At 48.8% G+C, this 26976-nt stretch overlaps 5 protein-coding genes across 6 annotated transcripts; 3 read left to right on the top strand and 2 right to left on the bottom strand.

Moving 5' to 3' along the window:
* The first annotated feature begins 1898 nt into the window (after window positions 1-1898).
* On the top strand, window positions 1899-2685 carry LOC101762922 (putative cell wall protein). Its single transcript, XM_004957990.3, has one exon. It carries the CDS (start codon window positions 2004-2006, stop codon window positions 2349-2351), a length of 348 nt encoding a protein of 115 aa, XP_004958047.1. The 5' UTR covers window positions 1899-2003; the 3' UTR covers window positions 2352-2685.
* A 512-nt stretch (window positions 2686-3197) lies between these two features.
* On the bottom strand, window positions 3198-4759 carry LOC111256329. Of its 2 annotated transcripts, none has more exons than XR_002676381.1 (2): window positions 4094-4759; window positions 3198-3880 (listed from the first exon to the last, which is right to left on the bottom strand). XR_002676381.1 is itself a non-coding variant. In XM_022824145.1 (2 exons), exons 1-2 carry the CDS (start codon window positions 4447-4449, stop codon window positions 3714-3716), a joined length of 492 nt encoding a protein of 163 aa, XP_022679880.1. In that variant the 5' UTR covers window positions 4450-4759; the 3' UTR covers window positions 3198-3713. The 2 variants fall into 2 exon arrangements, 1 of the variants encoding a protein (XP_022679880.1); XM_022824145.1 differs by having other exon boundaries at window positions 4125-4759.
* Window positions 4760-8159: 3400 nt separating this feature from the next.
* LOC101763329 (caffeoylshikimate esterase) lies at window positions 8160-9719 on the top strand. The gene has a single exon (XM_004957991.4). The coding sequence runs from the start codon at window positions 8577-8579 to the stop codon at window positions 9582-9584; it is 1008 nt and encodes a 335-aa protein (XP_004958048.1). The 5' UTR covers window positions 8160-8576; the 3' UTR covers window positions 9585-9719.
* LOC101763736 (peptidyl-prolyl cis-trans isomerase CYP37, chloroplastic) lies at window positions 9641-13858 on the bottom strand. Its single transcript, XM_004957992.4, has 12 exons — window positions 13595-13858; window positions 13335-13508; window positions 13159-13248; window positions 12870-12965; window positions 12620-12727; window positions 12452-12501; window positions 11613-11715; window positions 11281-11334; window positions 10680-10835; window positions 10432-10554; window positions 10020-10069; window positions 9641-9913 (listed from the first exon to the last, which is right to left on the bottom strand). The coding sequence occupies exons 1-12, from the start codon at window positions 13772-13774 to the stop codon at window positions 9790-9792; spliced, it is 1308 nt and encodes a 435-aa protein (XP_004958049.1). The 5' UTR covers window positions 13775-13858; the 3' UTR covers window positions 9641-9789.
* Window positions 13859-21905: 8047 nt separating this feature from the next.
* LOC101764129 lies at window positions 21906-25985 on the top strand. The gene is made up of 2 exons (XM_004957993.3): window positions 21906-22535; window positions 25456-25985. The coding sequence occupies exons 1-2, from the start codon at window positions 22179-22181 to the stop codon at window positions 25612-25614; spliced, it is 516 nt and encodes a 171-aa protein (XP_004958050.1). The 5' UTR covers window positions 21906-22178; the 3' UTR covers window positions 25615-25985.
* Window positions 25986-26976: the final 991 nt, after the last annotated feature.

Here is a 26976-nt window from a genome sequence, read left to right as displayed (position 1 = left end):
TGGTTAATGAAAGATAGAACTTGAGCTAAAATATTGAAAGTAAGGACCGACTATAGGTGCTTTTCCCAAAATAAACCCAGAGCCGGGAGGGGGGGGGGATTTTTAAAAAAGAGAGCCAGGTTAACTGAGCGTCCAAAATCGATTTTTTGATGAACAGGGCAGAACAGCCGCTCAGCATCTACCGACGGGTTAAGCGTTGATCTGAACCAGGAGCTGTGCCTGTGCGCACAAAGCACTGGCCGGGCTGGCCCCCCGTCTCTTGCCTGCAGGGCAGTTTGCGCAACAACCGCCATAATCAACTCGCCGTTCGCGGGAGGTGGATCGCCCAAACGTCCAATGGCGTGGCCTGGATGAAACCCGGATGCCCACGTACGACGACGAGGCAGTGGTTCTCCCAACAAACCATCGGAAGCTTCCAATTCTAACCTGCTGATCCATGCGACCATGCCGGAGCCGGCACCGCACCGAGGACCTGCCGGCGGTGCGCTGGTAGTACTGCAACCCCACAAGTACGCCGCCATTAATCGCTGCGCCAGCGTGCAGGAGCAGCAAACGGTTTGTTCTGGTCTGTTAGTGGTTCATTAGTTTTTGACCTTGGCGCTGGTAGATGCATGAAGCGATTTGATTGGCCAGGCAAGCATGCAGTACATCACCAACTGCCGACCTGCGGATGGTAGTTTGCTACGCCTACACGTTGCAGGGACCGACAGAATTTAACCGACAGCTTGGGTCCCATCCCACATAAGCCAACCTAAACTGTAAGCTTGATTGACAAATGCACATGCGCCCCTGTTGGTGGTGGCAGAGCTACATTGCTATTTTTTTCTCTTTTGATTTTGCTTTGTTGAACCTATTCGTAAATACTTGTTGGCTGGTTGGTTTTGCTCATCATGATTTGGAAAAGAAAAATTCGATTGATTATCTTCTTCTTAGATGAATGGAAGAGTTCATGTGTCATGTCATTTTTCAAGGAAAAGAAAAGTTCACTTGGACCTATCAAAGTTCGGAACTGTGCATGGAACGGTATATGGAGTCTGATGAGCAAGGGATACAGGACTGCGGGTACCTGATGTTCTTGCTAAAGCATGGGTTATTAAGCTTGTCGCTGGTGGATGAATCATTGTACGGATCGGCCATCATCTGCGTTTGGTACCGAGCCCCCAAAATTAGTTGGAGTCCGCCGCGATCGAGCTGAACACCGTGGTGTCTAGATCGATTAGTGTGACAGCACAGCACAAACAGTATAGCTAGCTAGTACCTAATCCTCAGCTGGAATGCTCCGTGCATCGTTCAGCACAGCACAAACAGTAGTCATGTTTCCTGATGAGTGGACGTGTCTATGCTTGGATTACGTCAGTGCTAGACAGTGATCGATGCCGTGATGGTCAGTATCAGCGGAGCCGCGCTAATCAGCGTACAGGAGGAGATGATCTATCGGAACCTTGGCGTCAGGCCGAAATAAGTAGCCTCCCCCCATGATGGCCGTCGCCGCCGGCGCCACAATAAAGAGCAGCGTAGAGTGGGTGGAACCTAGGCGCGAGCGTGACCGCCACATCCCAATCAATGGCCACGGAAGGGGCGCGCGCGCGCGGGCCCTGCCCCCCGATCCGTCGCCGTCGAACCGTAACTAGCCAACAACACGACGAAGACGACTCACCCACACGCCCCCGCCGGCCGGGCACGCGCGACGCACGCTCAGAAACACACGGCCGATCACACCCAACCCGAGCGCCGATCCCATCGAGCTCGAGCGCACGGCCAACGCCGCTGGCGAAGTGTGGTAACAAGCAAACACATGCTTGCCACGAATTAAACGCACCGCCTTTTCCCGCCCCGGCCGCTGGATGGCGCCGTGCCCCCCGGCCCCGAGCGCGCGCTCTCTATATAAGCCCGGGCGCGGCGTCATCGGTAGTCACACCACCACGAAAGCAACGGGAGCCAGGATTGGTCAGTGAGTGAGTCGTGATCAGGTAGCTAGTAGTAACCAGAAGAAGATCGTCGGCATGGCCAGGTCGTCGTCAGCTCTGCTCCTCGCGCTGCTCGTGTCCGCGGCGTGCCTCGCGCAGCTGGGCTCCGCGACGCGCCCCGTCCCGGGCCAGCAGGCGGTGGCGGCCTCGGCGGCGGCGGAGGACGTGAAGCGCCCCGACACGGTGCAGGAGGGGACGGTGCTGATCCCGGGGATCGGGCGCTACGAGCTCGGCAGCCACTACATCCCGGACATCGGCGGGCTCGACCACAGCATCCCCGCCGCCGCCAACGGGCAGTACCTCCCCGGCGCCGACGACACCTGGGTGCCGAACCCCGGCTTCGAGATCCCCAACCCCTTCCGCCCAGGTGCCGCCACTCCCTGAACGCCCGAGACGCGCGCGCCGGCGCCGGTGGTGCTCGGTCCGTCGTCGTCTCGGCCGGCCACGCCACCATCCAGAATAATCCTCTACTGCTACGTATATAGCTAGCGCTAGCCGTGCTTTGCTTCCCTGCATGCACGCGTGTCTTTGTGTGGTCCGTCCCACGTCGTGTCTCTTGCCGTCTTGTGAGCAGTTTGTGCTCTGGTGAAGTGTGCACGCGCGATGCGTAGGAAGAAGCGTCAGATCTTGGCCGAGATGGTTTGTTATTAGCACGCAGCTTGTTTCTCCGTCACTATTATTCGAATAAAATTTGCTCGATATAGTTATTTTATTTGTCACTGTCAACTGTGCATTTCCATGCTTCTTTGCGTGCTTGATGATGAGATGATGAGCAACAGTGAGGTGCACGCCACAGTAGGTAGCGTATTAACTAACAAACCATGGGTTGCAGGAAGTTCAGGTAATCAGCACTGCATTCCTTTAGGGTGAAAAAGTACATTACCCATCGAATTTAATTCTAAGAAAAACTTTCTATGTACATCCAAACAAGAAAATTCGATTTAATTAAATTCTTGTTACTTCATTTCCTACTGAACCTTATTGATACAATATGATTCATGGAATTGAACATTAACGACTATGCCCGGCAGACCAAACCAATGTACATGCCGAGTCATATAACTCAGATGCACATCTGAAAACAATCGTTGCACGTGTGGGCTCCATGTATCACGATCATGTTATCTACTCCCTCCGTTTCAAATTACAATTTATTTTGACTTTTCTAAATACATCACTTTTGCTATGTATCTAGACATAAGTATATATCTATGTGCATATCAAAATGTGTGTATCTAGAAAAGCTAAAACAAATTGTAATTTGGGACGAAGAGGGTACATACATTACTTTTGAGGCACAATGAAAATGCTGACTCCCTCCAATAAGTTAAGATAAAACATCACAGTAAAGTCCATATTCTTACATAAAGATGCTGACTCGAGGGTCCATAGGTGAAGATAAAACATTGTCCAGGTTAAGATAAAACGGTAAGTCCATAGTTGTGCATAAAGATGGTTAAAGATGAAGCAGCAAGTCTTAACTGGAGATGCTGAGTCCACAAGTCTTAACAAGATAAAACCATAAGTGCATGGTTCTTAATAACTAACTAAGGATCGGTTGTGATTATTCAGACTGTAATAAGTTCAGTCATCAGCAGACGGCGCACGTTTCATGGAAAACTCCTTCTGGGCTTTGAATCCCGCAGAAGCCTCATCCAATAGTATAGGCCGCTTCCTGTTTTTCTCTGAAAAGAGAAGTATCAGCCCTTTTGTTTATAGCCAACCTGTTGGAGAGACCAGCTCTGTTCACTTGATGCACTTGCAATACACAGTTCTTGAACCGGGAAACCGACGGATCATATCATCATGATCACGCTCAATCTTAAAATGTTCGCACCAGCGCTGATACAAGGCCCACATTGCTTCATCTGACTCCATGTCCTTTTCTTGTGCAACAAACTCGTGCTGGAGATCTACAAAGAAGAATTGTTTACGTCAGGGGGGAATTAGACACTCCCTACCTCCAATTTCAGGCGCCTGAAGCGTCTATAGAATGCTCGATCGTGGTGATTAAACCGAAAATTAGTGACGGCGCACGGCGACCCAATCCCAATCTAACCATGCAAGATGAGGACCTTTACAGTGCTGGATTATCCCCCAATCAAAATTCCATACAAGATGAGGACCTTAGCTGCAAGCTTCAGAGGGCTGGATTACCAGCGACGCAATCGACTTGGTGGAATGAATGGGTGTATCGGCGGCGGGCGTCGTGATGGGCGCATCCAAACAACTGGATGGGGCGCTTGGGGGAGACATCGCCAGTAAGTTTACCCTGAGGGCGAACTGCTGGGTTGGAGCGGCTGCCCAGGATCAGATCTTTGCATGCGTTGCCTGAGCGAGCAGCAAGGGAGGCAGATCTGGCGGACGCGTGATGGGCAACACGCGCGACCATGGACGCCATGGGTGCCAGTGCCATGGGCTTGATCAGAGGAGGTGGATCTAGATATCTCGTTGGTGATCTGTTTGAGCCGCCGCCCCTCATCCCCTGCTTTGTTCGGCAGGGGTGGAACGGTTACAAAGGCTGATTTATTCCCTACCGGGAGTGGGTGGATCCCTGTGCTATCACCCGATCCTGTTGGGTGGAATAAGGGCTCCTTTGGCAGGGCTCCTCGCGAGGGGCTCCTCATGCGGAGCCGGAGCCGGAGCCGCGGAGCCACTTTTTTGGGCTCCTCCATGCAGGCCTAAAACGGCTCCGGCTCCTCCCAAATGTGCCAAAAAATGGCTCCGCGGTCAATACCGTTTGGTGCGGCTCCAGCTCCTCCGTGCTTCGGTAAGCGCACGGAGCCGGAGCCGGAGCCGGAGCCCTGCCAAACTGGCCCTAAGTTCCTCGTTCGGTTAGTCTCAGGGATTAATACAGGGATGATCGTACGAGAAGATAATATATATACGTACTCCTCCGTCCTAGATTTAGGTCGTTTTAACTTTTCTAGATACATATTTTTTTCTATGCATCTAAGTATAGGTTATATCTATGTAACAAAATACATGTACCTAGAAAAGCTAAAATGACCTGAATTTATAAAATGATCTGCAATTTGAAAAGAAGCGAGCAAAGATACCCAGACAATTCAAATTACGATGCAAAGTAAATCCAACTTAAGTTTCACAACTTGACAAGCAAATGTAAATGATTGGTAGGGGAATAAATGATGAAACGAAAAATGAGTGAATAGCCGTGGCACCTGCAGTTCCCGTGTGCCATCAGCAGATGTAAGTGTTACAAGTCTTGTTTGGTTCCAGCCTTCTAAAATTTTAGTTCCTAAAAAGTTTTAGTCCCACTTTAGTCGAAGGGTGTTTAGTTCAAGTGAGTAAAGACAATAAATGGTGTGACAAAAGGATCATGCTGCCCTTCCCAGTTGCCCTTGGCGCTTCTCTGCTACTGCCCACACCTTCTTCTCTCCACGGTGCCCGAGTGCAGCTCACTGGCGAAGGGAGCAGGAGGGGCCGCTCATCTCCAGCGAGGAGCTCTTGCCCCCACTCATGGATAGGAGAAGAGCGGCGCATAGCTTGGAGAGACAGAGCCACGCCGCTTGGCTCCTCCTTGCCGTGCTCGAGCTTTCTGCCCCGAACCTCCTCCCTGCCGTGCTCTAGCTCCCCGTCCTCCTCCGCGCCGGTGGAGGTAGGTAGGAGAGGGACGGTGTGGCCCATCGGAGGAGGGAGGCAGGGGAGGATGGGCGGCCCCCTGGCGGAGGGAGGTAGGGGAGCACGACGCGCGCCCCCGCCGGTGGAGGGAGGGAGGAGAGGGGCGACCCATCGACGAAGGGAGGCGGGGGAGGACGAAGTGTGCCCGCCGGAGGAGGAGGGGAGGGAGAGGAGGGCGCTGGCGGAGGGAGGCAGGGGAGCGACGTGCGCCCGCTGGTGGAGGGAGGCAGGGGGTGGCCGCGTGGCTGGCCGTCGGAGGGGGCGCGGAGGAGAAATCAGGCGGATTCGTCTTGGGGGCGGCGGACCGGCGACTTGGGTGCGGTGGACCGGCGAGGGAGGGTGCGGCCGGCGGTGGTTGGGCGCGGCCGCCGGCATGGAGGACGGATCTAGCGGCGGCGGGGTTGGGGGTGAACGGGTCTGGCGGCGGGGTTGGGGGTGGACGGGTCTGGCGGTGGGGGTGCGAGTGGTCGGGACGAGGGTGCAGGGGTAGGGGGCGTCCACAAGTCGCTTTTAGGAGGGGGTGAGGGGACTAAAGAGTTTTGGGCCTCCTAAAGTTTTTAGTCCTCTTTTAGTCATATTGTTTGGATTTTTAGTCCCTTTTTAGTCACTTTTTAGAAGCTAAAATTTTAGAAGGTGGGAAACCTTACACAATACGGATACACTCTTTTGCCTAAACAGCTGAGTCCCACAATGCATAGCACGACAACTGTAAGTTTCAGAGCAATAGAATTTTGCCGGTGAGCATTACAAAGTCCATCCAAAATCATAACTTAGGAAAAAATCTTCCATATTCTCAAAAGAGTAAGAAAAACATCTAAAGTTCTAAACCAACAGGTACTTTGTCAAGTAGGATGTTTCTTGATCATCGACTCATCTGCTTCCCTGAAAATGTATCAAGCTTATCAGAATGTAAAAGGTGTGGCTTTAAAGAACCTTGAAAATGGAAGGTTCAACAATCAGTTCTGAAAATGACTAAATGAGTGTATGAAAACAAGTAAATGTAGTCTAGAAGTGAGCCAGTGACCACACTCCTAGATGCAAGAAAACATATTCAATATCTTATATACTTCTGATATGTAAAACCAGAAGTGACATGGATTAGTCAGTCCTTTTCAAAAAAGATTGACACGCAGCTAGGATTATCACAAGCACCATCACTTGAAAGCCCAATAAGATTTGCAAGGAATTAATTGGCAGAACATGAACCTAGGAATCTCATCATGACAGAGAAACAAAAGAATAACATTTGCACATATGCCTTCAGACAGCTAGAATAGCAGAATATAAAAACTGAAGTGAGTTACGTTTCTTATTACTCTATGATGAAAATGACCAAATGCATGCATAGGATCTAATCTGGACCCTGCAGGAGGTATGCACACTGAATTAGACAATATTCTCCGTCACTACTATTCGAATAAAATTTGCTCGATATAGTTGTCTTATTGTCACTGTCAACTGTACATTTCCATGCTTCTTTACGTGCTTGATGATGGGATGATGAGCAACAGTGCGGTGCACGCCACAGTAGCCACTAGCCAGTAGGTGGCGGCGTTACTAAACCATGGGTAGCAGGAAGTTCAGGCAAGCAGCACTGTACTCCTTTTGGGGGCAAAGTATATCTGTACATGGCTGTGTTGTACTCATCACCGTCCTACTGTGGTGGGGACCTTTAATTTTCTCGAGCCTTTTCTTGGTGTGAAAAAAACGAGCTGCATAATAAAGAGGGAGGTCCATGAGGCCATGACCGCCTGACCGGAGGGGATCGGGATACGCCCCGGTTCATTCGTTCAGGGGGTAGATGCGCTTGCCGATCTACCGGGCCACCTGTCTGGCAAACAAATACTAATAAGATGGGTGCATGCACACGGTGTGGCCCTGGTCACGGTGGATCGTCTGGCGGAAGTACCATCATCAATGCTAGAATGTACCTGAATTTTTCGCCGAAACATGAATGTAGAGATCATGTAGCTACTGTACCTTATCACGGAGAAATTTTTTTTACTCTATGCTCTCTCCGTTCGGTCGTTTTGATTTTTTTAGTCATAGATATTATTATGGATCTAAACATACACTATATTTAGATGTATAATAATATCTATTTTTAGAAAAGTTAAACCGACGTGTAGTTTGGAACGGAGGAAAACGGAGGAAGTATTATTTTTCGATATGGTCTTTCCAAAAAGAAAAAAGACTCCTCGTCTCTGTTGATTGACACAGCACTGATCGAGCAGCACGAGATCGAGCACGCACTGTGATCTTCGGGAATTCTGCGCGCAAGGGAAACGGATCCGAGATCTGCGGACCGCGGCCCAACCAGCAACGTCGTGCAGCCTGAGCATCAGTACACAGGCCGAATAAGCGATTGCTAACTGGGCTCTTATTTGTGCTAATAGTATTGTCGACGCACATTCGTGTGAACGCTCGATCTTCAGAACTTTTTGTTTGCCAATGTTCTTGGGGTGTTCGGCTGAGCTTCAAATAAGCTGCAGCCGCTTATTTGAACAGTAAAAATAGAGAGAGCTGAAAGAAAAAAAAGCTGGCTGAACAGCTGCTACTGCTTATTATGGCTAATTCGAACAGAAGGGAAAAAAAATAGTACCGAGATTCAGGTGATATGCTATCACGAGAAAATTGAGAATCACTGCTGCACGGGAGTTAATGTTCCTGGCGTGTTGCCAACTAAAGAACGAATAGTAGTATACCACGTCCACGTGGTTTTGCACCGGCGCTGGGACGAGCTGGTGGAACGGCGCCACGAACCGTTCTATTGGCTCTCTACCTACCCCCAAGGCCCGAAACGAATCGAGGAGCCCTGTCCCGCACCCAAACGCCTCTCTCCCCTGCCGCTACGCAACTGGCAGCAAGCCAGCAACGACTCCCCCACTCGCCGGCCACCAGTAGTTCCCCATCCACACCGCATCCCCACCCCACGCCACCGTCCGGAACCAAACCCTGATCCCCACCATGCCGGCGGACGGGGACGCGCCGGCGCCGGCCGTCCACTTCTGGGGGGACCACCCGGCCACGGAGTCCGACTACTACGCCGCGCACGGCGCGGAGGGCGAGCCGTCCTACTTCACCACGCCCGACGAGGGCGCCCGGCGGCTCTTCACGCGCGCCTGGAGGCCCCGCGCGCCGGCGCGCCCCAAGGCGCTCGTCTTCATGGTCCACGGCTACGGCAACGACATCAGCTGGACGTTCCAGTCCACGGCGGTCTTCCTCGCGAGGTCCGGGTTCGCCTGCTTCGCGGCCGACCTCCCGGGCCACGGCCGCTCCCATGGCCTCCGCGCCTTCGTGCCCGACCTCGACGCCGCCGTCGCCGACCTCCTCGCCTTCTTCCGCGCCGTCAGGGCGCGGGAGGAGCACGCGGGCCTGCCCTGCTTCCTCTTCGGGGAGTCCATGGGCGGCGCCATCTGCCTGCTCATCCACCTCCGCACGCCGCCCGAGGAGTGGGCGGGGGCCGTCCTCGTCGCGCCCATGTGCAGGATCTCAGACCGGATCCGCCCGCCGTGGCCGCTGCCGGAGATCCTCACCTTCGTCGCCCGGTTCGCGCCCACCGCCGCCATCGTGCCCACCGCCGACCTCATCGAGAAGTCCGTCAAGGTGCCCGCCAAGCGCGTCATTGCGGCGCGCAACCCCGTGCGCTACAACGGCCGCCCCAGGCTCGGCACCGTCGTCGAGCTGCTGCGCGCCACCGACGAGCTGGCCAAGCGCCTCGGCGAGGTCACCATCCCGTTCCTCGTCGTGCACGGCAGCGCCGACGAGGTCACCGACCCCGAAGTCAGCCGCGCCCTGTACGAGGCCGCAGCCAGCAAGGACAAGACCATCAAGATATACGACGGGATGCTCCACTCCTTGCTCTTCGGGGAGCTGGACGAGAACATCGAGCGCGTTCGTGGCGACATCCTCGCCTGGCTCAACGAGAAATGCACGCTGTCAACTTCCTTGCAACGTGACATAACTGTTGAATAAGCATTCCACAGTGGCTCGGAATGCTTATTCAGTTCCACTCTGTTCAGATTCCAAAGTGATCAACACACCAGAAAAATGGTTTCATGTACAATTATTCTTATATATATTTGATTATGAACTGCATGGTCAGGTTTAGTGGCTTGGATGTACAAAATGTTGGTTGCCTGATCACTGTAAAGAATGTTGCAATTCTCGGGTCGAAATATCAGCTCTCTTCAGGCGCTGCGGATGGCAGCACAAGGCGTTCTCTGCCTTGAACAAGCTTCGCAGAACGAATTTTGTCTCCGGTCTTAATCTGCGTCAGAACATCTCTTCCATCAGTGGTATACCTGCAGATGTTCGGATATGTTAAAATTTTTACTGGACCCTTATTCATTCGTGAAATTGATCAATTTGCCATTAGATGATCCCAAAATGAAACGAGCCACCACTCACCCGAAAACTGAAAATTGTCCTTCATCAAACGATATTCCTCCTAAACCAGACTACAGAAGAGAAATAGACTCATATTAAATCACATATCCAAGTATATACACAATTCATGCTTCTATAGATTACAGGCTGGGACCAGGGAGAAGCTGAGTGATACAGTAGATTGGGAATTCATACCTTTGTATGACCTGGCTGAGTCTGGTCAGTTATCTGAATACTTTGTATTCAGCATTTTTTTTTAAAAAAAAGAAAAGCATGAAATGATCCTCTAAAGACAGCAGTTATGGTTCACAATAGGAGAGGAAGATAGGGACACTATTCAGCCAAGCACACTTAAATGATCCTTGAATTGGATATTAAAAATATGTAGTTTGATGTCTTATTGGGAGGGTGAGTTATAGACTTTTTTACTCACGTTTCTCTTGTCATAAAGATAGAAGAAGAACTGCGTTGGTGAGGAGTATTCATCTGAATCCACACTATGTGCCATGGCAACAGCACCATATACCGACATCGGCAGGACTGGCAATTCTCCATCCTAGAATAGATGAAGCAAAGGGAAAAGGAATATAACAGAGGAGATCATTCACCCAAAAAAAAAACAAAAGAGATCATATGCTTAAACTTCGAACGCCACTAAAGCAGTATAGGAGAGCAACTGGCCTGAATGCTTAATGGAGTTCTGTACAATGGTTCGAATTGTCCTGCAGGCATGACCTCTAGTGGAACAGTGTACCCTTTTTTTCCGGTCTCATTATCTGCACTAATTGCCTGACTCGCACATTTCAGTGTTACCCCATCATATGCCCCATCCAAGACCTGAAGGAAGGTTGCCACATTGATTTAGAGCTGGTACTAAGAGCAAAGAGCTTGTAAAGCAACATTTCAAGAATCGTGAATATGTTTCGGTAACATTCTAGCCGGTCCCTTGAATAAAGAGAAATTATGTTCATACCCCACCACTCTTTTACCTGTTATTTTGGACATTTGTAATCTTCAATACACATGCAGTCTTTGAATATAGTTTTTTTTCTAACATTTGCTACTAAAAGTTACCGAAAAAACCTTCGTTTTATATTATTGTATGAAAAGATCTGCTAATATCATTTTTGCGTAACAAACTTAGTACTTTTGTGTTTTAGTGGTCAAAGTTTAGTGCATTATTGTTCCAGAAAGGAGTGAGCATTAAAGTTTACAATTTAGGAATTTCCCCATGACAACCAGGAGGAAATAATAGGCTGGGGTCAGAGTTAAGCTACCTTACCAATTTTGCAAAGTTTCCAGCAGTCAGTGGGGCAGAGTAGCCATCAATGACGACCTACATTAGTAAACAATCAGTACCCAACATAATTCTCCAGATGACAAGACAAATGGTAGCAAAGGCTACTAAAGCTCATTAGCTCTTACCATTAACTACAATAATCAAAAGAGAAGTTTATGACAACTATTAGAGCCATCAGAACACTTACAAAGTACAACAGACTATTTTCAGAACAGTGGGTGCGGGAAAAATGTCAGAAGAGTCTTGGAACTAAAACTGTTGATTTATATCAAGCTTTCCATGGACTATAACTTGACGATGTCACCATTAACTACCTGAATTGTAGCAGTACTTTTTGGTTCACCACCACCAGTAGGAAAGAATGTTGAACCGTCACCTTTTTCAACAGTGAATTCAACAACTCCTCTCCCTGTTAGCCTATTAATAGCAAGCTGTTTAAACTAAATTTCATAAAAATCTTTTGTCAGAGATTGGAGAACTGCATGCTGAAATTATGTAAACACCCCTAGAAATTGAACATTTCAGTTGGCATTAGATCCTGAATCTATTATTTTTTGCTAGACATATCGTGTATTTTGTTCTTAAGTATTCAAAATTAGTCCTGTTAAAGAATTTACGCTGATTCTAATAAATTCTAAAGGAACTATGTTGCCTCCCTTAGGATCAAGCACTAACTAAACTTTAACCATTCCAGAATCCTATATGATGGCAAGGAAATATTTAGCAATTTGCAAACAGTTTAAGTTTAATGGACATGTGTAGAATTGACTAAGAAGTGTTTGCACCATCAGACCCATCAGGGTGCAAATAGTAGTAAAATGATGTTTTTCTTATTCTCATTGAGCACTGCAATATGGAATTAATTGGGGTTTCAGAAGTCACACGAGGATTTCAAATTAACCTACTAAAGGGCAGCCCAGAAACCCTGATTACTACATCAAGCAGCTAAGGCAGTTGGTATTTCTCATGCTTAAACCTTGCACTGAAAATGTTTATATAACTAAGTCATGCGTGACGAAGTTTCATAACAACTGCATTCTACTAAGTTATGGTCCAGGCTGGGCTGGTTGAAACAAAGAAAACAATTATGAAAAGAAACGCGAGCAGTCAATGAAATAGAGCTTTGAGCTTAAGGGAAAATCAAAAGTGTCACCTTGGATATTCTAAATACTGTTGGGGCAGGAGAAAGGACAGACCAGGAGCCTGTTGAAGGGGGGGAGAAAACGACGTTTTAAGTAATCATAATGGTCATTGGAACCGAACTACTTGTTCTAAGCATTGTCTAAATTCTATCAAACAGTTTATGGGATCACTGAACTACCTGCAACAGCTCCAATTCAGCAATAGTATCAAGTGACGAAGCAAGTGCTATGGAAAGTTTGTCAGGGTTATTCTCCTTAATATACTTCAAGAGAGTCAGCAAACCACCCTGCAGGTGATGCTAAAATATATCAGCTATCATGCAACTGGAATAACAAATAAAGGTTAATGACTAACTACAGATTGAAAACTGGGTTCCTGTCTGTTCTGTAAACTGCATTTTGCACTCCTAACAAACATAGCACGGTTACCTTCTCTTCCAGCAGAGAAGTATATAGCTTGGCACCATCTTCCTTGCGCTCTGCAGGTATGCTTCCCAGGATTGCCTCCTTGTTGTCCATTGCAATCTACACGAAGAGCACAGAGTTCTATATGAAGGAAGCACGATGCTATCAAGTGGCAAGTGCAATGCGAAGGCCACTATGCCCAGATCAAGCATGGACCATCTGTCTGAATAGCTCTAGCGATTAGTTATTCTGAACTCTGAAGAGCAACTAGGGAAAGGAGAGAAAAAAAAAACATGCCATGGAGATAATTTACTTTCATGGCTTTCTTCACATCGCCCTCCATGGTACCGTACGGCTTCCTCTGCGGTATCCTCAGCAAATACGAGATGTCCTCTAGCGATTCCTGCCAAATGCAGCACTATAAGGCAACGCCCAGACTGAACAACTGAATAAGCAAACCTCAATGCCATTTCAGAGGATCAGGCAAACCTGTATGATCTTCATGTTTGGGTTCGCGGGGATGGCCTTCCTCAGGGCCAGCTCCCCGGTCCTCGGAATCTTCGTGTCCGGCGAGTAGAGGACCGCGTCCGCCGGCAGCGACACGGAAATCTGGGCGGCGATGGCCAGCGCCGCGGCCGCGCTCCTCAGCCACTGGATAACCCCCTGCACCCATTACACAAACCAAGAGCACAAATGAAGCGCTGGAAGCTTGGAAGTTATCTTGACAAGTCCAGCTCCGGCGCACCCACCTCAGCAGCGCAGGGGGGGCGGTGGGAGGCGCGGGCGATCAGGCCGGGAGTGCCGCGGCCGCGGCGGTTGAGGCTAAGCCGCGTCCTCCACGCGCGGCGCTCGGTGTCGGCCGCGGACGAGGGAGCATGGGCCGTGGGGCGGGCACCAGCGAGCGCCATCGCGGCCACGCGCGACGCCATGGTGTGCGAGGGATTGGAAGGGAATGGTGGCCGTTACTGCCGTCCCTGCCGTCGCCGTCGTGGCGGTGGTCGCCGTCTATTCCCAGCCACAGCCAGCAATCCAGTTTCGAACTGGCTCGGCTCCTCCTCCTGTTGGGCTGCGGGCCGACACGGCTTCAAACATTTCCGTCATGGGCCCCACGTTCTCTCTATCGAAAACGTCGCCAATTCGGCCCAAGCCTTTGAACGTGCGGGGTTGATCACTTTTTTTTTGTTGAAAACCCGGACACATCTAACTCGGCCCAGCTGCCCCCTCATCTCCCGCTTCCTGCCTGCCTCATCCCGCGGGGCCCAGGTGGTAGGGACGGACGCTCAGGGGCGGCGCCAAAGCCAGAGTGTCTCAAGGCCTGCCCATGAAACCACCGGCACGTCGTTTCGCCCGACACCCCACTCGGAGCGGCGGGTGGCTGCCTTTGCCTGCCGCCATGCCGCGGCACCCCGCCTGCCCCCTGGTTCCCCGATCGACCACGCCGCCTACACCTGTCACTGGCAATGGCAAAGGGCGCGCAGGCCCCCGCGTCGCCATCACTCTCACGCGCGTCCACCATGGATCGCCGCGCTCCCCTGCATTCCTCCTCATCAGCTCAACTGCTAGCCATAATCAGCTAATCCCAAGTCCAATCACTCCTCTAGGCTCGTCGCTGGGCTTGGTTGATTAAGCAGTGATCCCGGCGGTCACTGTTAAGATATCAGCTGGATATTAGTGAGGTTGTGGTATTACGTATTAGAGATAAGATTCTAGATGTTTGTTGTTTTCTTTGTGTACAAGTTTACTTCCTGTACAAGATATATTGTGTACCATGTCGGGGGTTTTCCCGGTCTATATAACAGAGAACCATGACCTCTAGCGAGGTATCACGTTAAGCCTCTAGCGAGGTATCACGTTAAGCAATTCTCACATGGTAATCAGAGTCATGTTTCTCCAAGATTTAGTCCATGGTGTTCCAGGGTTCCTCCGCATCTGCTGCTGCTCCATCATTCGACTTTCCAGCCACCGAGAAGCTGGTGAAGAACAACTTCCAGATGTGGAAGGCGCAAGTCATGTCTGCACTCCGCGGCGCGCAGGTGGCAAGCTTCATCAACCCGGCGGCAGCAACACCACCGAAGACGGTCGACAAACCTGATGATCAGGTTCCAAATCCAGGGTATGATCTTTTGGTTGCAAAGGATCAGCAGATTCTGAATTACTTGTTGTCCTCTCTCTCTTTACCGTGAGATACTTGTGCAGGTTGCTATGTCGCCGACGGCTGCCACGACCTAGGCAGCGATTGAGGCCATGTTCGCTTCTCAGTCGCGTGCTCGGGTCATTGGAACATGCATGGCGTTGGCCACAGCGCAGAAGGGAAGCTCCACTGTTGCCGAGTACTTTGGCAAGATGAAGTCGCTGGCGGATGAGATGGCATCTGCCGGCAAGAAGCTTGAAGATGAGGAGCTAGCCTCGTACATCCTTACGGGGCTGACATTGACTTCAACCCTCATGTTTCCGCAGCACAGGATTGCTTTCAAGCGTCTACCTCCTCACAAGAAGTCAGAGTTACTGGATTTGGTGCATTCTGATGTTTGCAAAATGTCAGTAAGATCAATGGGTGGTGCTAAGTACTTTGTCACTTTTATTGATGATTACTCCAGAAAAGTTTGAACTTTTCCCTTGAAATCCAAAGATCAAGTGATAGGTGTGTTCAAGCAGTTCCAAGCCTCGATTGAGAGAGAAATTGAGAAGAAGATCAAGTGCATTCGCACTGGTAATGGAGGAGAGTATATTGGGCCATTTGATGCATATTGCAAAGAGCGAGGGATTAGGTACCAATTCACACCTCCAAAGACACCACAGTTGAATGTTATTGCTGAGAGGATGAATAGGACAATTGTGAAGAGAGTGAGATGCATGCTGTCACATGCAAAGCTACTTAAGAACTATTGGGGTGAGACTTTGATGACTGCAGTTTATCTTATTAATCTCTCAACATCTTATCCTTTGCAGGGAGATGTTCCTAACAGGGTTTTGTACAACAAGGATGTCTCTTATGATCACCTGAAAGTGTTTTGGTGCAAGACCTTTATTCATGTTCCTCGAAATGAAAGATTAAAACTTGATGCTAAGACAAGATAGTGTATCTTCCTTGGCTATGGATTGAATGAGTTTGGCTATAAACTATTTGATCCAATTGCACGAAAGATTGTGAGAAGCCATGATGTTATGTTTGGTGAAGATCAAACAATTGAGGATATTGTGAAGACAGAGGTGCAGGTTCCTCAGCAAGATCCATTGGTTGATTTAGACCTAGTTTCTGCAACTCCAGCTCCCATACATGCTAAAAATAATGTTGCAGATGATGCACAAGATGATGTGCATGGTATAGGTGATGAAAATGCTCCCCAATAGCATGAGGTTGATGCTAAAATTGATGATCCGGATCAGCAACCACCAGTACCAAAAAGATCCACCAACACTTCCACTCAAAAGATCTAGCAGAGATTGAGTTCCTTCCACCAGGTATCCTTTAGATCAGTATGTGGTGTTACTATCTGATGGTTCAGAACTGAGTGTTTTGCAGATGCAATGGAAGATTAGCATCAGAAGGAGTGGATGAAAGCTATGCAAGAAGAAATGGATTCCTTCCATAAGAATCATACTTATGAGTTGGTGAAGTTGCCCAAGGGCAAGAAAGCTTTGAAAAATAAGTGGGTCTATAGAATCAAGCAAGAAGAGCACACGCCACATCCAAGGTACAAGGCCATGCTTGTTGTGAAAGGATTCAGTTAGAAGAAAGGTGTTGATTTTGGTGAAATCTTTTCTCCTATGGTGAAAATGACATCAATTAGAGTGGTCCTTGGCTTGGCAGCTAGCCTCAACTTGGAGGTTGAGCAAATGGATGTGAAGACAACCTTCCTTCATGGTGATTTGGAGGAAGAGATCTACATGGAGCAGCTTGAGGGGTTTCTTGAGGGGTTTCTTGTGAAGGGCAAAGAATACTATGTGTGCAAGCTAAAAAAGAGTTTTTATGGCCTGAAACAAACACCAAGACAATAGTATTTAAAATTTGATTCAGTTATAGGGGAGCAAGGCTACAAGAGAAGTAAATCAGACCATTGTGTTTTCTTTCAAAGGTTCTCAGGTGATAATTTTATCATCTTGTTGCTCTATGTTGATGATAACTTGATCGTTGGTAGGAATGTCTCTAGAATTGCAGCGCTGAAGAAACAGTTGAGCAAATCTTTTGCCATGAAAGACTTGGGGCCAGCAAAGCAAATTCTCAGGATGAGAATTGAGAGAGACAGAAGCTGCAGCAAGTTGCACTTGTCTCAAGAGAAGTATATTGATAAAGTACTTTGCAGATTTAAGATGGACAATGCAAAAGCTGTCAGTTGTCCACTTGCAGCTCATTTCAAGTTAAGCACCAAGCAATGCCCCTCTACTGATGAGATGAAGAAGGAAATGCAGCATGTTCCTTATGCATCAGCAGTTGGAAGTTTGATGTATGCTACGATGTGTACAAGGCCTGGCATTGCTCATGCGGTTAGTACTGTGAGCAGATTTATGCCCAATCCAAGAAGACCCGTTGGGAAGCCGTGAAGTAGATTTTGAGGTATCTCCGGGGCAGCACTAATCTGAAACTTTATTTTGGGAGAAGTGAGTATGTGTTAGTTGCATACACAGATGCAGATATGGATAGGGATGTTGACAGTAGGAAGTCTACTTCAGAGTATTTGATTACCTATGCGAGGGGAGCTGTGTCATGGCAAGGCAAGTTGTAAAAATATATTGTATTGTCTACAACTAAAGCTGAATTCATTGCAGCGACAGAGGCAAGCAAAGAGCTGTTGTGGCTAAAAAAGTTTGTTAGAGAACTTGGGTTTGATAAAGACAAGTATGTGTTGTTTTATGAGAACCAAAGTATTATACACTTGAGTAAGAATTCAAGTTTTCACTCGAGATCAAAGCATAATGATGTGCGTTATCATTGGGTTCGAGATGTGTTGAATTCTAAGCAAATGCAGCTTGAGAAAGTCCACACTAATGATAATAGGGCTGATATTTTGACTAAGGTGGTGACAAAGGAGAAGCTCAAAGTTTGTTGCCAGATAGCTGGCAGGACTGCCAAAAGGCACTAAGAACCTCCATGATGTTAGGAGGGGAAGTTTGTTGGGCTATCCCTCCATATGGACGATGACTTGGAGCCCAGCAAAGTTAAAAAAAAAATAGCCCACAAGCTCAGCTCTTGTGCACCATTTATTTGTGGCTCGAATCGATGGTTGAGATTGCTCCTTGAGAGGGAGTAGCAAGTAAGAAAACTCTAGGCCCCATTTCTCCCAAGTGTTGGATGTCACTTGGTGAGAGAGGGAGAGAAGAACACACACAACACAACCAAGAAAGGAGAGGAAGAAGAAGGAGAAGCAAATCTGTCTAGATTTGGTGGCTCCGGGCATATGACCTCAAGCTTGTGATTCGAGGTTCAAACGTGCTTGGATTTGCGCCAAACTTGGTGAGATCATTCTACACTTAGAGTAATTCGATCTGGTCAGTTGGTTTGAGGTTTGGTTCAGCAAAGCATCAGATTTGTGAGTGGTTTTGAAGTTTCAGCATTGAGCAGTTTCGGTAGATGATCAGTTTGGGTGGGTGAAACGGTGTCTGATTGAGCTGAAACTTTGTCAGTAGTTTGGGGACTCGTGAAATCACAATCCTACCAAAATTTATGCACAATGGACCTGTAGTAGTCATACCTCTTGTTAGTGGTTGTGGTTGTTGTTGCAAATGCCAAGTTGTATTATGGTGAATGTGTTGTGCTGGTGTAATCATCTAGAGGTTATAGAGAAGATTTTCTGTAACCATTTGTTGATTATAGTGGAAGCTTGGAGTGGGCCGATTGATCCCGTGGGTTTTTAGGGTCTATTTGTCATGGCTCCACTCCAGAACTCCAGCAACTCCACCAGAAAATCCAGCCAAACATCCTATCTCCAAAACTTCATGGAGCTGTAGTGCAAATGGGTCTGGAGTTTTGGAGCAACTCTTTTGCAACTTCAAAACCACCTCTTTTAAACCTCCTCATGTAGTTGGTGGGTAATTACCCACCAATGCCACTGGTTACACAAAAAAGTTTCGATTCTATTCCTCCCGAGACCTCATCCGCGCCTCATTCCCCTCCCGCGCACCTGTTCCCCGCGTCTTCCTAGCGCACAAGCCCTGCCGCCACCCACACCGGCGGGCGCCGTTCGCCGCCTGCTTGCCTGAGCCCCGCCTACCTCCGCTGGCCGCCCAAGTCCTGCCGCCGGCCACCCCTGCCTCTCGCCAGACCGCGCGCCTCCGTCGGCGGGCAGCCGCGCCTGGCCCCATCGGGCGCACCTCCGCTGGCGGGCGGCCACACCTGCTCCCCCGGCGGGTGGCCGCGCCATGGTCCCTCCCTCACGCCGTCGGCCGGCCACTACCCCCATGCTGCACGAACTCGGCCGCCGTCCCCACCCCCAAGGCCGCCGACGCCACCTCGAGGCCACCCGCCTCCACAGCCGGTTCTCCCTCACGCCCCAGCTCTTCCCTGGCGGTGTGCCCCCATCCTGAGGAAGAAGAAGATGGGGATAGAGCGGACGACAAGTGGGGTCTAAATTGGGGGGCACAATGTCAATCCACACTGAAATCGTTCTTTTTTGGAGCTGAGAGCACTCTTTTAGCCAAACACCCCATCTAAACCGCTCCAACTCCACCCAGAGCTGGCTCCACCTAGAGTTCTAGAGTGGAGCAGCTCCACCCAGAGTTGGAGCCATGCCAAACAAGGTCTACTTCTCACCTTGAGGAGGTTTCCCATGTAAATTATTGTGTCTTTATGCATGTGATTATTATTATTCCGCTGCATATCTGTTGGTAGATATCCTACTCCTTGTTCATCATAAGATGAGGAATTAATGGGTATATTGCTGCTGGCATTTATCCCAACGACTTTTTCCCAGTTAAAGAAATTAAAGTGCCAGCACGTAGTAACCTGTAGTATATACGCTCACGCCCGTGCAGATTCGCGTCCGATGAACCGAGACAGAGCGCGCACATGTCCTCAGACCGCGGGTGGTGGCTTGAGTCAATGTTCACCGCTTTGTTCGCATCGTTCGTCCACTGCAAAGTCGAGATAAAATGGTGGGAACTTGTGCACGTACGTAGCCTGCGGCTGTGATACGATACGAGAGTACTACCCCTACGGCCGATGAGCAGATAGCAGATGCCAGCGGCTGTGTATCCTTTCGACCTTTCGCGAGCATCGATCCTCTCTCGGTATGCGGGGCCTTTCTCCTCGTCACGGCTCTCAAAGTCACAAAGCTTCCCATTTTTTTTTCCTTACTCGTTGACGTAGGCGACGAAAAAACGGAGCCTCTTTTACGCCATGCATCGAGCCAGCAGCCGCGGTGAAGTGCGTGATCGGCCGAGAGGTGGGCACAGCGCAGGGTCGCGCCCACTGACACCTGCCTTTGTAGGGGTGACAAGTGTCCGGTGGAGGAGCTTGTCGTCACCCCGATCAGATTACGCGCGCTGCTTGGTGGCCATGGGAATGGGATGTGTGCGAGCTTCGTGCCTTCTTCGCCCGGCCAAGCTGTGACGACTGACGAGGGGCAGCCCTTTGTTTAGAACTTCTCTTTTCGAGGATAAGGTTCATTAGATCAGTTGTTTAAGCGTCTAATCGAAGGGCGTTATCTGATAAGTAGACAGCGGGCAGCAGATCCGAGCTCTTGCAGCGTGTGCTTGACTTGTTGACTATCCTAGAGCATTTCAACGGACTGGTGTGTGTATTATAGCCAGTAGTTATTCTATCTTTTTCTCTGAATATTATTCTGTAAACGTTTACAAACTTCTTCAGAGAAAACTTTGTAGTGGTTATTATATTGCCGATTGGCTCGGGCTGCTTTGTTCTGTGAGGATGATCTTATGGCATTTTTTTTAACATTGTCATTGGTATATTGCCTATTATTACAGTTACAGGCCGTTTTGTGCCATTGAGGTGACCTTATAGTATGACAAAGAGTACTTTAACACTGCCATTGACAATAGACAAGTTCGTGTGACAATGGAAAAGTTTCATCGACCTTATAGTATGACAAGTTTGTAATAGTCAGGCGGCTTGCTCCATCATGAAAGTGATTTTATAGTCAAATTAACATTGTTTTCTCTCTCTTTTTTTGGGAGGAAACATTGTTTTCGTAATTATCAGAGCAACTCCAAGAGTATCCTAAAAAATTCTTCCCCAAAACTATGTATTGGGGGTTCTCCTAAAAAAAATTTCCCCCAAAAACATATTAGTCCACAACAGATCGCTAATAAATAGCCCCCAATATTTCAAACACAGGCCACGTCATCGTATTGGGTCCATCGGAAGGGACACGCGGGCGTGCGGGAATCGGGATTGGGGGAGGAACGCCAACGCTAAAATATACGCGGTGGCAGGCTGTTTTTTAGCGTCGCTAAAAAATTGGGGAAGGTTTAGGTGGATTGTTGGAGTTCATTTTTTCTCTTTTTTTTCCTAAAAAAGGTATTGGGGGTAAGATTAGCAGCCTCTTGAAGTTGCTCTCAAGTGAAGGAATCGTGTCCTTAAGAAAAGAAGAGCGAGAAAAGGGATAACCTATTGCTAACACAACCTGTTACACCAGGCAAACCTCCATGACGCAACAATGAGTGTTGGATCATAGGGATCGAACTTGAGTAGCGTGGACACCGCTCGGCGCTACCATATAGTCATATGCACGCTAAAGGAAAATTTAGCATCATCATTTTAAATAAGAAATAGTAAATTTTTAGAGAAAATAAAAATCAACCCATCGCTGCAAGCCTTTCATCAAGGGCCCACAATTAAGGTCAAAAGAGAAAAGAGTCCTTTGTCAAACATTTGTGATTGAGATTGGAGAGTGGTTTTTACTCTACTCGAAAAATACTCGAACAAGAGACGAGGTTAGGGGCAATTCTGGTACCCAAGAAAACACATCGAGCCCCATCCCGGCGACCCCGGCCGATGAAACTCGCGAGCCCCCGGCCCCGCAGCCCCGCAGGTGCATTACCGTCACGACGAAATGCCCGTCCTGCCCCTTGCCCCGCCTCGTACTTCTCCGCGAAAAGGGCCTCTCGGTTTGCTGCGCAGCGGAAAAGGATCGCGTCGCGTAGACCCTGCCCGACCCCTTCCTCCTCTCAGTCCCCTCTTCTCCCTCTGAACTCCACTCGTCGGCTCGTTGCGCGCGACGCCGCGGCAGAGAAAGGTTTCGGAAGACAACTACCCAAGCCACACCCACTCGCGCGGGGGAAAGCCAAGGAGCTGGCACCGGCAATGGCGCCGCGCGTGCCGTGATCAGAGGTCCAAACCGGCGGTGGAGACGGGAAGGAGGAGGGCGGCGGTGTGCGATGGTACGCGGGCCGGCGATGGCCCCGGCGGCGGGGCCCGGGACGGTGTCCGCGGCTGCCGCCGCCGCCGCGGCGGCAGCGGAGGAGATGCGGTGGCGGCAGCTGGACAGCGGCGTGAGCGCGGTGTCGTTCGGGTTCGTGGCCACAGCCATCCTCGTCTCCATGTTCCTCGCCATGGCCATCCTCGAGCACTTCCTCCGGCCCCCCGCCCACGCGGCCGGGCACGGGGCCGCCCCGCCGCCCCGTGGGATCCTCCGCCGCCTCCGCCTCCTCCTCGGCCGTGGCGGCGGGCGCGGCGCCGCCCCCGGCGCGGATCTCGAGGCGGCGAGGAAGCTCGAAGGCCACGCGCCCCTCGAGGTACGCCGCACTGTTCCCGCACGCCCCGCCCCGCCCCGCCCCGCGCCCATCCATGGCGCGACGCTTTTAATGATTCCGTCGCCTCGCCTTTTCCTCAGCTTTTCCGTTGTCGCGTGTCCTGGCTTTTCTCTACTGTGTGTCTGTGCATCTGATGGACCTGATTGCGAATCTTGTCGGACCCCCGGTTCTTGTCATCCTCTAGTCTTCTGCTCTGCTCGAACATAATGCAGTGGTGGTACGAAGGCATCTTGCGAGGAAGATGGAAATGCAAATGATTTCTTACCTCTAGCTGTTGATCGGCCGTTAAAGAGCTCGTGCAACTGCAATCCTTAAGTTTAGAATTTAGGACACCCCTGTTATGATTCGATGCATAGTAGGTGTCTGGTTGTACTGGAAGAGATCATGCATTGCGCATAAGAAAAAGTTAAGGAGGCTATTTTTTTCCTCAAAATGTCAAGGTCTTGTAGATGTTTCAATATTGTCAAAGCATAGAAGCTGTTGTTCATACATGCACATGAGTTCTACTAGGACTGATGTAATCACAAGATGTACCATTTAATTAGTTTGGTGTGCATGCCATTGTTATAACTTCATATATGCACATGGGCTCTACTAGTTCAGCTCCACAACTCCACAAGTATCTGCTGCTAACTCAGCAAACCATATCCAGATATCCAGTGAGATAAGCCATATGGTGGCTACTGCTGCCTCGTTTTTGCATATTATGCTTTTGCACCAATGCTTGTTTAAATTTTCCTTTTTAAGTTCTTTCGGTAGGACCGTAGCACTGCCATTTATACTGTTTTCTAGGAAGTGGTGGGAGAAGTAGTACTTGTTCAGTGCTGAGAGAGGCTAGAGTAGATAGCGGAAGCAAGAATGTAGGTGTAAGCATCAGTTCCCGAATGCCATTCTGCCTATCTCCCCCCAAATTGTTTATTTTAGCCAAGTTCAGGTAATACATCTGTATAACTTGTCACAAGAATCTTGTACATAGTGTCTCAAGGAATATGTATAGTGAATGAGCCATAAAAGATTGGGCCTGTATTTTTCAGAAAGGAAAGCATGAGTTATGGAATTGAGAGGGAAATTTGGCTGACAGCAGCAAACAGACAAGGGCCCGTCCCTGTCTGCAGCCACACCAAATTCTGGACCTGGTATAGTTTACAAATTGCAATCTAGGTTGTCCACAGGACCACAACTGCGTGCAGGTCCCAGATACTGTCATCATTTTTGCTGCTTAATAATTGTTAATAATGTGGTCATGTGGAGCATCTTGTTATTAAGATGGATCAGCGGACAGCAGTTGAACTTAGTTACTGCTGTAGCTGTGGGTCAGACCATGGAGATCAAAATCATTTACTCTTAAGTGAGAGGTGTGGCAAACTACATATATAAATTCCATTGTTCTTTAACAGTATGAAAGTTAGATCATTTTTTCAGTCCAACTACTGGTACATCAATTTAAATTTAATGTGACAAACTGACTACCAGGTAGGTCAATTAGGCTTACTTTCAAGTTTATTGCTTTACTTTTCAGAATTCAGACAATTTAAAGTTTACAAGCACACACTATGCTATCACTTGAGAACTCATGAAAATTTTAGGATGATTGGTTAACTGTTTGCCACCATCTTGTGTTCTAGTGTTCCAGTGGTGGGAGAGAACATTAATTGCAAGCAAACAAGTATATTCAAAGTTGACAACCTGTCCCCTAAAGCAGACCAACAACTATCTCTTGTGTTCAGCTCATTTTCAGCATTAGTTCCTGCTTACTAGTGCACATGATGCAACTTTTGTGTTTACTGGGGGAGGTGCGGAAAAACTAAATGCTGAACTATTGAATGAAATTGTGGAGGATATGTCCTAAATCATTGAGCATGCACTGGAAAAGTACAGCATTATCTTTTTATGGCCTGCAAGCCAAAGATTGTCGTGCCCACTATAGTTGGGGAAATGTTCATGCATCAGTACAACTCAGTTTAGCTAAAATGGTTGTAGAAAGCCACCACATACATGGTGTCAAGCATATCCGTGTTCTTTCCTTTTTTCTTCTTTTGGTCCATTTGACAATCTAGTTTGTTTCAAAGGCCCACTAGAAAGTTCCTTTGATGGTAGGTTTGAAAATTGATATTGCATTTGTAGAGAACAACTTGGTTGTATGATTGCTAGATTATATATATAAGTTGATGGAAAATCATTCATAAATCACAGTAGTTCCTAAACTTTCACTTCCAATTCCAACCTCCTGCCAATATTTTTATTTTGTGAGATTGGAATCGTAGGTCTGACCTTCATCATAACTGTTGGCACCAAATGATTTTGGATTGCTTGGGTGCCCTGGGATATGATCTAGGCAGAAGGAATTTAGAAATTTATGTTTCTTCTTAATATGTTGAGGCTTTGCACTTTGGCAAATTAGATCGAAACCTTCAGCTATGCAGACAAACACTGTGGACAGCTGGCCTTGGTTGGGCCTAGGATTTTACTATAGTGACTACAAGTAGGATTGAGAGCTCTCTTCTAGACCTGATTTTCTCTGGACATTGCGGAATTAAAAACTGCAGGAAACCCATTTTCTGTTGTGCCATTGTGGAACTCAACTGTGTCAGACTTCCTAGATACTTCATTCTGTGATTTGTGTCAGTTTACACAATAACGGTTTCAGTTCTTCTTGTGAAAATGGAAATATTTCTGCTACATTATCACGAAGTATACATTGCTCTTGTTTCAAAATGACATTGACCTTGCATTTCAGCTACCAAAATATCTCTCATGTTTGTTTCTACTACAATGTAGCATGATTTTACGACATCACCATTTGTGCTTGCATCAAAACCTTTTAACATTTCTGTTTTCACATTGGCCACAGTGAGTACACTTGATGCATTTTCACTGACCACTTTGTTCATGTCGCTCGCAGATACCTGTCTACCCCAAAGGCGTCTCGGTTCTGATGCCAGGGCAAGACGTGCCAACGTTCATCGCGCATCCTGCCCCAGCACCCTGTCCCCCGGAGAGGATCCAATGGCCATCGCACCAGCCCCCTCCTTTTGCCGGTTCCTCATCAAACCCTAGCTAGCGCCACGGTATTATTACACTCCCCCATTCAGAGCGCGAACTGTTGTTGGAATCAGCCGTGTGCTCTGTGGACGTATTGCCGATCCATTCCTTCTCTGGTGAATCAAGAGCATGCCCGTCAAGTCAAGAGGCTCTCTCTTTCTCTCGCTCTCTATGTATCTGTACAGTTTTAGGTCTTGTTCTGAGGCAAGCTTTGCCGCTGCCCCCTCTGCTGTCTTGTGGCGGGCGAGCGGCGGCTGGTGGATCTCTAGAGTTGTCGCTGATCCCGCTTGCTGTGTTATAGTAGATGCCTGATGGAGCATGTAATGTGAACTCGGTTGCCAAATGTGAGCCACCAGGCGTTTAATTTAGCCCTTTCGTCTCATTCTGTCTGATGATTGCTTCTTGAGTGGCTGCCATGTTTGACAGATCAAAAGGATGCGTTTCACCTTTCTTTTTACTGACGAAAACCAGGGAATTCAGGACCCGCAAGTTTACTAGTCTGAAAACATTCGCCATTTACAAAAAAAAAATTAAACGTTTCAAGGCGGTGTTGTCTCTATCCAGAAACTGAATGATGCATCATTCATAAATGCATCGCACAGTTATTAAGTGACTTAATACTAATGACACTGTCAAGGCTGGTTTCTTTGCCGGTCAAAGATGCACATCCCACCTGCTTTGTTTCCCTTTCGGTAACTGCGGTCGCCTTCGCTCGCGTAACGCAACCGATCGAAATCAATGACTGTGACCATGAGAAGCGGCTAAGCTTCCCGTTATCAGGTGACAACGCCTCCGCGTCGAACAATTTCGGTTCGGTGGTGAGCGGTGACAGCCTGACAGGCGACTCGGCACGCTGAGGACGGGACGACGCTGTCGAGGATACACGCAGGCGATTCTACGGTCCAGAACGCCACTCCGACTCGACGGACGAATCTCACGGCGGCCCGCGAGGCACCTACTAGGCCGTAACCACCGTTGATGCCCCGGGTGGCCAGTCCGCCGCCAGCCAGATCTATGGCGGGATTGCGGCCGCCGCTGCTGGACGCCGGAGGCGACAGGCGGAATCCGACCACTGTTCCACCAACCCCAATCACCCACTGTTCCAAATCCCTCGCTGCGACTGTTCGCTTGCGCCGTTACGCCGCCTTGTCGCGCGCCCGCACAAGAGGGGCAACTTGGATTGATTAACCCGATTAAACTTTGCCGGGATGCGGGGACGACGAGAGCAAGATGACCCGCCGTGATTGATTACCGATCGGCTTAGCGACGCACGTGTCACGTACACCCCTCGTTGACGGTAATAAATTCATTTTTTTAATCTGGGATCGCAGCAATAAAATTACCTCTGATTGGGTTCCGATTTTAGGAATGGGACATGCCG

Source organism: Setaria italica, chromosome II (genome assembly GCF_000263155.2).
Source record: "Setaria italica strain Yugu1 chromosome II, Setaria_italica_v2.0, whole genome shotgun sequence".
Taxonomy (NCBI): Eukaryota; Viridiplantae; Streptophyta; class Magnoliopsida; order Poales; family Poaceae; genus Setaria; species Setaria italica.
The sequence above is the reverse complement of the archived record's forward strand: the minus strand, read 5'-3'. Positions and strand labels throughout refer to the sequence as shown.